Source organism: Terrapene carolina, unplaced genomic scaffold (genome assembly GCF_002925995.2).
Source record: "Terrapene carolina triunguis isolate 2854851 unplaced genomic scaffold, T_m_triunguis-2.0 Scaffold66, whole genome shotgun sequence".
In the NCBI taxonomy this organism is placed as follows: Eukaryota; Metazoa; Chordata; order Testudines; family Emydidae; genus Terrapene; species Terrapene triunguis.
The window spans coordinates 38,562,029-38,574,366 of record NW_020664417.1 but is presented as its reverse complement, the minus strand read 5'-3'; the positions used below and the strand labels follow the sequence as shown (position 1 = coordinate 38,574,366).

At 41.3% G+C, this 12,338-nt stretch overlaps 1 protein-coding gene across 1 annotated transcript in view; it reads left to right on the top strand.

The window, feature by feature from the left end:
- Nucleotides 1-12,338, top strand: part of VEGFC (vascular endothelial growth factor C) — a 143,832-nt gene that overhangs the window by 120,004 nt on the left and 11,490 nt on the right. The window contains exons 5-6 of the mRNA XM_024194089.3: nucleotides 10,095-10,204; nucleotides 10,503-10,836. Coding sequence (XP_024049857.1) covers nucleotides 10,095-10,204; nucleotides 10,503-10,836 — 444 coding nt within the window. The remainder of the gene's footprint in view (nucleotides 1-10,094; nucleotides 10,205-10,502; nucleotides 10,837-12,338) is intronic.

Sequence of the window (12,338 nt, the reverse complement as noted above, 5' to 3'; positions counted from 1 at the left end):
TTCACCAGATCTGTTTTTCATAAAGTCATGTTGATTGTCATTAATTATATTACATTGCTTTAATTCTTTATTAATCAAGTCCCATATCAGCCATTCCATTATTTTGCCAAGGACAAGCTTGTAATTATCTGGGTCATCCTGTTTAGCCTTTTTAAATATTCATGCAACAGTTGCTTTCTTCCAGTCTTCTGGAATTTCCCCAAGACTTATAGACAATCAACATTAATGGCCCAGAGAGCTCCTCAGCCAGCTCTTTTTAATACTCTGATTCAAGTTATCCAAACCTGCTGATTTAAAATGGTCTAACTTTAGCAGCTGTGTATAACATCCTTCTGAATTACTATTGGAATGGAAAGTGTTTCATCATCACCACATGAATACTTCATCTGGCTTTCCCAAATACAGAAGAGAAATATGTATTGAACCCTTCTGCATTTTTATTAACAATTCTAGCATTTCCATCTAGTAATGGACTATATCATTGTTAGGATTACTTTTGTTCCTAATATTTTTTTAAAACTGCTTCTTATTGTCCTTAACTCTGATGGTCATTGATTTCACCTTGGATCTTTTTGCTTCTCTGATCAATTTTCTACAATTGCATTCTCTTAATTTATATTCATCACTAAGGCTAAGATTTTGTCAGGGATATTTTTAGTAAAAATCGCAGACAGCTCACAGGCAAAACAGAAAATGTCACGGAAGCCGTGACCTGTCCCTAATTTTTACTAAAAATATCCCTGGCAAAATGGGGATCTGTGGATCCCCACACTATTTCAAGGGGGGCAGCTGCAGCAAGACTAGGAGCTTCCTGTAGCAGCTGGGAGCTTGGGGCTTCCCTCGCTGCCTCCCTCTGGGAGCTCAGGGCCTCCCACGGGGGCCAGGAGCTGCTGCAGCGGCAGGGAGCTCAGAGCTTCCCTCGCGGCCTCCCTCTGGGAGCTCAGGGTTCGCCCCCACAGCATCACCCCTGATGGCAGGGAGCTGGGGGGGGTTCCCCTGACGCCTCCCACTAGGAGCTGGGGGGGTCCTCCACTGCCCCCAGCAGCAGAAAGATTGGGGGATTCCCCCAACCGTGGCGGCAGGGAGCTGCGGGAGCCACCAGAGGCAGCGGGGGTACCCCACAGCTTCCTGCCCCAGAAGGCTGCGGGGGACCCTGCCACTCCTGACCACCGCAGCTGAAGTCACTGAGGCTGCTGAAAGTCACAGATTCGGTGACTTCTGTGACCTCCGTGACTAAATTGCAGCCTTATTCATCGCTATCAACTTCCTCTTCCTTCCACTTGTTATATATTATTTTTATAGCTACTTGCCTCTAAACCAGGTCAGATTTTTTTTAACCAGTGTAGCCTTCTTGTTTAGTTGTGGCTTTTTTGGTATCTAGTAAAATATTCTTAGAATTTAAACAGGAAAAAAAGTGAATGATTATTGGAAATTGTCTTTCTCCTAGTTGGTTTGGCTCCTAATTGTCATAATTCTTTTCAGCTTTTTTGGAATTAGCCCTTTAAAACTGTGTGTGTGTGTGTGAGAGAGAGAGAGAGAGAGAGAGAGAGAGAGATTACTAGTTTGGACTTGATTACATTTGTTATGTGCAAACAGAACAAAAGTCATGATCACTTGCACCTAAGCAATCACTAACTTTTAGTTCTGTGATCAATCTCGATATCTCTCCAGCTGAGATCCAATATAGAATTCCTCCATGATGGGTGCAATACTTTGAGTTGGGAAATCGTTATCTATACATTTTAGAAATTCAGAGGATATTTTAGTGCTGGTAGAATGAGATCTCCAGGATGCATCACTTAGAATGAAGTCCCTAATGATAACACAGCTTTTTTTTCCCTTACACATCATAGATAGGGGCTTAAAGGATCAGTCATCCCTGTTCCCTCATATGATTTGGTGGTCTGTAGCAGACACCAGCTAGTACTCATCTTGTGCTTTACCTGGTAAACACTGAAGTATTCAAGATCATTTGCTTCTGAGTTGTCTGCGACTCAAACAGGTAATATCATTTATGACAGAATGACACTCCTCCTCCCATTTTGCCAACTTGATCTTTCCTAAAGAGGTTATAGCTTTTGATTTTAACATGAAAATCACCACTAGGTTTCAATAATACAAACTCAGGTTACATAAGAATAGCCATACTGGATCAGACCAAAGGTCCATCTAGCCTAGTATCCTGTCTTCTGACAGTGGCCAATGCCAGGTGCCCCAGAAGGAATGAACATAACAGGTAATCATCTAGTGATCCATCCCCGTCACTCATTCCCAGCTTCTGGCAGAGGCTAGGGACACCATCCCTGCCCATCTCGGCTAATAGCCAATGATGAACCTATCCTCCATGAACTTATCTAGGTTTTTTTTGAACCCTGTAATAGTCTTGGTCTTCACAACATCCCTTGGCAAAGGGTTCCACAGGTTGACTGTGCATTGTATGACGAAATACTTCCTTTTGTTTGTTTTAAACCTGCTGCCTATTAATTTCATTTGGTGACCCCTACTTGTGTTATGAGAGGAGTAAATAGCACTTCCTTATTTGCTTTCTCCACACCAATCATGATTTTATAGACCTCTATCATACCCCCCCTTACTTGTCGCCTTTCCAAGCTGAAAAGTCCCAGTCGCATTAATCTCTCTTCATACAGAAGCCGTTCCATACCCCTACTCATTTTTGTTGCCCTTTTCTGAACCCTTTCCAATTCCAATATATCTTTTTTGAGATGGGGCGACCACATCTGCATGCAGTATTCAAGATGTGGGCGTACCATGGATTTATATAGAGGCAATATGATATTTTCTGTCTTATTATCTATCCCTTTCTTAATGATTCCCAGAATTCTGTTTGCTTTTTTTGACTGCCACTACATATTGAATGGATGTTTTCAGAGAACTATCCCCAAAGAATCCAAGATCTCTTTCTGGAGTGGTAACAGCTAATTTAGACCCTATCATTTTATATGTATAGTTGGGATTATGTTTTCCAATGTGCATTACTTTGCATTTATCAACATTGAATTTCATCTGCTATTTTGTTGCCCAATCACCCAGTTTTGAGGGATCCTTTTTTAGCTCTTCGCAGTCTGCCTAGAATTTAACTATCTTGAGTAGTTTTGTATCATCTGCAAATTTTGCCACCTCACTGTTTACCCGTTTTCCAGATCATTTATGAATATGTTGAATAGGATTGGTCCCCAATACAAAGCCCTGGGGGGTACCACTAGGTTGAATTTATGCTCATAAATAATCTATTTAAATTTCTCTTGCTAATGTGGAAATATTGGAAAGAGTCCAGCGGAGGGCAACAAAAATGATTAGGGGTCTGGAGCACATGACTTATGAGGAGAGGCTGAGGGAACTGGGATTGTTTAGTCTCCAGAAGAGAAGAATGAGGGGGGATTTGATAGCTGCTTTCAACTACCTGAGGGGGGGTTCCAAAGAGAATGGAGCTTGGCTGTTCTCAGTGGTGGCAGATGACAGAACAAGGAGCAATGGTCTCAAGTTGCAGTGGGGGAGGTCTAGGTTGGATATTAGGAAACACTATTTCACTAGGAGGGTGGTGAAGCACTGGAATGCGTTACCTAGGGAGGTGGTGGAGTCTCCTTCCTTGGAGGTTTTTAAGGCCCGGCTTGACAAAGCCCTGGCTGGGATGATTTAGTTGGGAATTGGTCCTGCTTTGAGCAGGGGGTTGGACTAGATGACCTCCTGAGGTCCCTTCCAACCCTGATATTCTATGATTCTATGATTACTGAGGGTCCTAGCATGGGTGGATAGGTAATTAAGAATTCATTATTAAGAATAAGAATTCTTAATTACCTATCCACCCATGCTAGGACCTTTCCTCTTCTCTTGGTGCCTTGATTAATTTTGTTATCAACATCCTGATCTTGTTCTAAATGAATGGTCATTAGTTCCCCCTTTTTATCCTCTCCTTTTGTTATTAGTTTATTGCTCTCCTGACTAATCCACCCATCCTGGCCCCTACAAGATTGGAATGGGTTTTAAAAAGCAATTGAAAAAAGGAGATAGCAATTTTTATTAATTTGGATGGGAGTTTTTCCTCATGCTGGGGAGGATGAGTGGGGGAGAGAGGACATGGAAGAAAGCACAAAGGTGCCTGAGGGAGAGGCAGACAAGCATCTGATCAAGCAATATTGGCAAAGTGAAGGTGGGGATTCACACCTTGCTAAACTAGTGGACGTGATAGGGTGGTGCTAAATGATGGGAGGCCTTAAAGATAAAGACAAGGAGTTTGTGTTCAGTGCAGTGGAGGAGGATGAGCCCATTGGAGGCTGGTGATGTGTTAGGGTTGCTGAGCTAGGATGATGATCCTAGCAGCAGCATTTCTGAATGGGCTTGCAGGAGCAATGTAGTTGGCATCAAGGTAAAAAAGAATGAGATAAATATTTGAGGGATGAAATGGTGCGAGCATGAACAAAGGCCCTGGCAGGCTCCATAGTTAGAAAAGTTGGAATATTAAAATTATTATATAGGTAGAAACAGCAAGTAGTAGGTGGGTGTAGAGAGAGGCCCAAATCTAAGATGGTGCCCAGAGGGCCTATGAAAATCCACAAAGACAGAGAAATTGCGGGAGAGGGGAAGATCAAATTATGTGGTTGACAGTGATCTGGTTTTTGTGTTGTAGACTGTATTTCTGGCAGGCATACTGGCAGAGTTCAGTCAACCATGACAAAGAGCCGGGCTGGCTCTGTTTCCTTTGTCACACTCTTGCTCAGGCTACAGATATTTGAGGGAGCAGCAGAGGCTATCTACTGAACCATTAGAAGTATCTCACATCATTGATCTCTGCAGTTTATTAAGGAGCAGTGCTAATAACATCCAAGGGAAACCCTGTCTTCTTTAGATGTAAAAATGGTGATTGAGAAGTGAGTGGTAGATGGGGGAACGGGGGGAGAATCAGACTGATTTAGGACTTGCTTGTAAGTAGAAAACCTGGTCTTGTGATATTTGAAGTTATGTTTCTCTCTAAAGCCATCATAATATTTGCTTTGTACACAAAATATCAAATATCTTTTGATAGCAATATGCCTAATTAAAAACAAACATGTATTATGTTGCAAAACATCTATGGTATTTTATAATTGATGACACCTGTGTTTCATTCTGGAAACAGCTAATCATTAGAACTCACTCATTGTAGCTACCTTTTACATAAGGAGTAATATACATTTGAGAGTCCGAACCATGACCAGAACTACACTGGGAGAAGTGTCATACTATCAGTGTCTATAAACCTACTTAAATGGGTTGAGGAAGGAAGATAATTAGGGCAGATCCCAGCCTGCACAAAGGGGTCTTGTAGCTTCCTTAAGCAGTTGACTGAGGATTTCTCTGGTGTGTGGGGGGAAACCTCAGCTAGTATAAGGGACATACAAGGGATATACAGGGGTTTATAATGTGCTCCTGTGATCCCAAGGAGCTAGTTACAAGTTGGTGCAACTTAGAGCTGCAACCTTTGTTCACACACCCCTGTGTCCAACAAGATGTGCTAAATGCAGCCCCTGAGCACGTATGGATAATGTCCTTAAATTATCAAGAACTGGAACTTGATTCCTTTTGGGATTTTATACAGGACACCATTAAGATGCTTTTTTGGGAGGAATTTATAGTCAAAGACTGACATTCTCAAAGGAGTCTACGAGAGTTAGGTGCTAAACTCCCAGCCAAAATGTAGGTCAATTCTCCATCTCACATGTTCAATGAAGAAGCAAATCATACACTGGCTTAACTCTAATTTTCAGGAAATATTGCATTACTGTACACTTCAGTATGAATAAAAGAATTGACTTGACCTCTTGAGCACTTTCTTTGCTGCACCTAAGGCTGTAGGCTGACAACATATTCAACAGAATCGAGCCTGGGTGTTTTAATTTCTCAGAACAAAGGTGGTGATCATTTTTATTAACTAAGTATTTACAATTTGAACAATATTCTTTACTAGGTAATGAAAGTTTAGGAGAAGTCAGAGTTGGAGTCTCAGATCTGTTTCATACTTCCTATTTAAAGCTTAGAAAACAGATTTCCACCCAGTATACAGAACTTCTATTTTTGTTTTGAATTGTACTGAAAATTACCAGATACAACAATAATACACATTAATAGCAGTAGGTTTTTATATTCAGCGACACCTTCCGAAACCTCATTCTTATTTAGACACTTCTCTCATCCCCTAAGTCTTTCTTTATTTTGGCTGTTTCAACATAACAAGCTGTTCTCAAGATATTCATCCCCAAATATAAACATTTATTGAGCTAATTTGGTTCATATTGTCCCATAATTGCCACTTAGTTCAGGACACTTTTTGTGAATAATATTTCTTGTGAAAAACAATGCTGTAGGCTGCATTTTTCTTCATACTGTGATTTTCCCAAGTTTCATAGTTTAGGCATTCTTATAAGTGGGTTTGTCTGCACTACAATCTGAGGTATGATTGTAGCTCAGGCAGACATAGCTGCTAAATAGTGTAGATGCGGTGGCCTGGGCTTCAGCACAGGCTGTACACGCATGCTAAGGACCCTGGGTCTGTATTCGCATCACTCACCTCCACTGAAGCCCATGCCCCCCCATCTGCACTACTGTGCCAGTGTGGGTGTGTGTACCCAAGCTGCAGTCACACCCCCAATTGCAGTGTAGACATAGCTGGTGGCATGAAAGCCCCTTTACAGCAAAATCTTGATACTTAATGCTGTGCAAAGGGGATCCATTTGTCCATGACCCTTGAGACCATGTTCTTTGGACTCATTCGGCCTGCGTTGCAGGCCATTTCCATCTGTGGGATATCACATTTTTCTCTGAGAGGATTTGGTGATCAGACAAGTCATCTTAATTGTTCATCCTTGGCAGTTTGAAATAGTGTCAAAGGGGAAATCATTCTGTATTGTGGGCTTTCAAGGTTAATGGTCACCAAAATGTACCATTTTCCAGAGTCTTTGATGTGTGGGCACTCAAACCCATGTACATCATTTCCAACCTACATTAGGCATCATCCGAGAAGTGAATATCCCCCTCTGATTTCTTATACTTTTTAAGCATTTCTTTCGTGGATTCCAAGGCCAGAAGGGACCATTGTGATCATCTAGTCAGGCTCCCTATATAATGCAGGCCATAGAACTTCCATGAAATAAGTTCTAGAGCAGATCTTTTAGAAAAACATCCACTCTAGATTTTAAAATGGTCATTGATGGAGAATCCACCATGACCATTGGTAAATTGTTCCAATGGTTAATTACTCTTATTTTAAAAAGTACACCTTATTTCGAGTCTGAATTTGTCTAGCTTCAACATCCAGCCTTAGGATCTTTCTCTGCTAGAGTGATCAGCCCATTATCAAATAGTTGTTCTGCATGTAGATATTTCTAGATTGTAATCAAGTCACCTTTTAACCTACTCTTTGTGAAGCAAAATAGAGTGAGCTCTTTGACTCTATCACTATAAAGCATTGTAACCGGGTTCTAGCTGGGTCTAGGGATCAGCTCTCACCTGGTCTAGCATCCCCCTCTATCACTCACTTGCCCCACAGTTCCTCTCATGCTCCAGGACTTAGGGTGCTCTCTCTTCCTGACTCAGCCCTAACACCGGGTCATTATATAGTTTTCCCCTTCTGAGGTAACAAATTCCCACTGGACAAACTGTCCATATGCTGTCCCAGGCTGTCTTCTATTCCAATTCACCAGATCCTGTGCCACTTTCCGAGTGACTGGCCAAGGAACCAAGGCCCTCCTTCTACACTGGGTTCCAGCCCAGAGACCCTATAACCAGCAGCCAAGGTCTGCACAGTCCCACTCTTCTCTGCTGTTTTCCTGGGCTTCTTCCTACCCCATTTCTCAGGTCTTCATTCTCCAATGTCTCTGGCTTGACCCTTCTTTTGGGGCTAGGATCCAACGGCTTATTCTCCCCTGTAGGCGTCCTCTTCACCACCTCTCTGCTCCAGAGTCTCTCCTTGCACCTCCATCCTGCTCTCAACTTCCAAGCTTTATACTAACGAGCCTGCTCCTGCCCAGCTAAACTTCATGGTAGGTTAAGCCTGGCTGTCCCTCCAGGTGCAGCCTGTCATGGGGCTAATTGGCTCTTTTTTACCTACTCAGGCCTTGTGTCAGGTAGACACCCCTCACAGGCATGTTTTTCTAATACTTTACCCATTCTTGTGGCTCTTCTCTAAACCTTCTCCAATTTATCAACATCCTTCTTGAATTATGGGCATCAGAATTGGACACAGTGTTCCAGCAGCGGTCACACCAATGCTAAATACAGAGGTAAAATAACCTCTCTACTCCTACTCGAGATTCCCCTATTTATTGCATCCAGAGCTCACATTAACTCTTACTGGCCTCAGTATCACACTGGGAGTTCATGTTCAGCTGTTTATCCACCCTCTACCCCCAAAAAAATCTTTTTCAGAGTCATTGCTTCCCAGAATAGAGTCCCCCATCCTGTAAGTATGGCCTATATTCTTCCTAAATGTGTACATTTACATTTTGTCATTAAAAAAAAACATATTATTTGCTTGTAGCCAGTTTACCAAGTGATCCTGATCACACTGAAACAGGGACCTGTCCTCTTCATTATTTACCACTTCCTCAATTTTTGTATCATCTGCAATCTTTATCAGTGATGGTTTTTTGTTTTCTTACAGGTCACTGATAAAAATGTTAAACCATATAGGCCCAAGAACTGTTTCCTGCAAGACTCCACTGGAAACACACCCACTTGATGACTATTCCTCATTTACAGTTACATTTTGAAACCTATTAGTTATCACACACATTGAATGGATTAAAAACTGACATTTATATCATTCTATTTTTAATCAAAATGTCATGCAGAACCAAGTCAAATGCCTTACAGAAGTCTAAGTATATTACATCAACACTATAACCTTTATTCATAAGACTTGTAATCTCAAAAAAAATCAAGTTAGTTTGATTTGCATTAATTACATTACCCTTTAAATATATTAGAATATGACCATTTGTGTATATAATCCCACAGTTTGGATTCTCTGGCAATAACATGTTCAAATCTTTTTTGTCAATAGATCAGATACTTTTGCTGTTGTTTTGCCATAAGATCAGAATAGTCTTCTATGCAGAGAGACCAACTCTTTGTAAAAAGTGGTCGGAATTTTTTCCCCCCTATATCTATGGCTTCCCTACAGAAGTGGACTTTATGTTGAGTAATATTAGAAGTGCTGCCTTATCTTATAACTTGTAAGTGCTCCACTAACATTTTTGCCTCCTTAAAAAGCTGTGCTAGTCTGATCATATCAGCTGTTAGCAAATGCTGAATGAGCTTCATTTTATCTTTAGTGGTCTAATGACAAGTACTGAATGTGAAATATTCCAATTCAGTTTTGCAGCCAGTTGTTTAGGAAACCAAGAAAATGTTTTTCATTCTCAAATATTTTAAAATATTCTCTTTTACATTTTTAAGAGGCCCAGTTCCCAGTTTGAAACCTCCTTTTCTGACTTAACAAATCTAGTTTTCTAAAGAAATTAGAGATGTAACAAAAATATCACAAATAATCATGTATTTTCAGTTCAGGGATGGATTTCAATTCAAGGAAGTTTTCCAAAATGGAAAAACATTTCCACCTTCAATTAGGATTAAGTGAATTCTGAAATTTTAAAAAGACAGAGCTCGACTGGGCTTGCTGAAAACTTTTCATCAGTCATTCCAGTGCTAATTACTCACACCTTTTTCTCTTAATACCTACAATGCTTTAAATGAGTCAAACTGTACTTGTCCTTGAACCTGTCTTCCCAATTGGCAGCTCTCTAGTGAAGCAGAGCATCATGACATTTTTATTACATGTACTGCACTAAATCATAATTTCTGTGTAGTAGTATATACATGCTTAGATGAAATTGGATCGCAAAACCCAGTATGTTTTATAATCCGTTTTTCATAAGGAAAAGAAAATAACCTATACAGTGCAAGATGCTGGTAACAATATGAATGAAATCAAAGCTTTCAATAGTTACATTTCTAACAGGAGAATGCCTGTTATCCATATATAAAGATACTTATCTTTTGTATTTTTATGGTAATAAACAAACAGTGTATTTCATCCATAGGTGTCACGTGGCAAACAAAACTTGTCCAAAGAATCTTATCTGGAATAATCAGATTTGCAGATGTCTGGCGCAGCATGACTTCAGTTTCTCTTCCCAACATGGAGATACTGGTAAGCAGTTATATTTTATAGGATTAAACGTAGTTGTTCTGTGCTGATTTACAGAAAAAGAAAACAATACACCATGCAAATTAAACAGTTTGAATCTTTTTAATTCTTTGTAATTCGTTGTTTACAGAATGGCATTTTAGATAAGTAACACGCATCCTCAGGGTCGGATTATATTTTCATCATTTTAAAATTGGATTTATCATAATTCCTTAATAAAAAAAACGTGAAATACACAGATGGGTTCTCCATTTTTAGTAATGTGTGGATTTCGATTTTTTTATGTTTGCTGTATTCCTAGACACTGCTGACGAATTCCATGATATCTGTGGACCTAACAAAGAGCTTGATGAAGAAACCTGTCAATGTGTTTGCAAAGGGGGTGTACGGCCTTCAAGCTGTGGACCCCAAAAAGAATTAGATAGAACATCGTGCCAGTGTACATGTAAAAACAAACTTTTGCCTAGTGCCTGTGGTCCCAACAAAGAATTTGATGAAGATAAGTGCCAGTGCGTATGTAAAAGAACCTGCCCCAAACATCAGCCACTAAATTCTGCAAAATGTATCTGTGAATGTATAGAATCTCCAAATAAATGCTTCTTAAAAGGAAAAAGGTTTCATCACCAAACATGCAGGTGAGTTAAATGACTAAAAGATTCTGTAATCCAATTGTATAGCACTTAGGCTGACCAGACAGCAAGTGTGAAAAATCGGGATGGGGGGGTAGGGGGTAATAGGAGCCTATATAAGAAAAAGCCCCAAATATCGGGACTGTCCCTATAAAATCGGGACATCTGGTCACCCTAATAGCACTGGACAGGGACTAAAAATGTTGGGTTACCTTTGCCATGGAATTACTTTATGACTGAGAGCTTTATGATTTGCCTATCTGTAAAAGGACAGTCTGAGGGTTAATGAGTATTTGAAAACCACATTGAGATTCTTGGATCCTATAGATATTCACTGTGATTTCAGGTAGAGAAAACAACATGAATTTACACTCTTTTAGTAGGTCTTATGGCTGAGACATACTGTAAAACCAAATTCTAGACTATTTGTGGTCCTTAAAAATCCCAGTGTACTTTTCACTAGAGCTGGAATATTCACAGTGTCCTAGCCAACAGCCAACCCAATTGCCCATATTATCCTTTAAAATGGGATTCTGGTCAGCAAGCAGACTGTAAATTTGATAATGTTCATGTTCATATTGCATACAAGATTTTTCTCTTGGCTAGCAGTATAATCAAAGCCACTCAATTTGGAAATATTTCACAATTCTGAAAATCAATTTTTCTTCTGCTTCCTACATCATCACTATCAATTAAAATGCAGTGATTTGTCATGTAATTTTGTTGAGGTAATTAATTATTACAGGTATATATAAGGCACCTGTCACTATCGTATCTTGTTTGGCTGCTTTGCTGAAACACTATTAATTCTGCAATGTTGAAAACAGTGAAGTCTTGTTTCTTCTTCGAGTGATTGCTCATGTGTATTCCACAGTAGGTGTGCGTGCTCGCCACGTGCACCGGTGCCGGGAGTTTTTCCCTTAGCAGTACCCGTACTGAGGGAGCACCGCCGCGACCCCTGGAGTGGTGCGTTTATATCACACACCCTCAGTTCCTTCTTGCCACCAGTGAAGGTGGTCGGAACTTCGTGCTCCAGCTCCACTGCAGCCTTTCTATTCCTTAGTGGTACCGTTCGCTACAGTTAGCGGTTTTCAGTTGTTAGAGTGGATTCGGGGCATGCCCCGTGCCCCAGGTTTCAAGTCGTGCGACTCCTGTCGCCGTTCCATGCTGAGTGTCTCCGCTGCTTGGGCAAAACTCACGTGAGTGAACGCTTCAAGATCTGCAGGTCATTCAAACCATGGACTAAGAAGGAGAGGGACATCAGGCTTCGAACTCTCCTTATGGAATCGTCACTGGCCCCAACCAAGGCCGGCTTTAGCAAGAGCGGGGCCCGATTCCTGGGGGTGGGGCTTGCAGCAAGCCCCGCCCCCAGGAATCGAGCCGTGCTCCGGCCGGGGTTGCTGGGCTTGGGTCCGGCCTGGAGCCGCGCCACACCGCGGGGGCCGGAGCCACGGGGGCCGGGCCGGAGCCGCGCCGGAGCCGCGCCGCGGGGGCCGTCGCGGGACCCG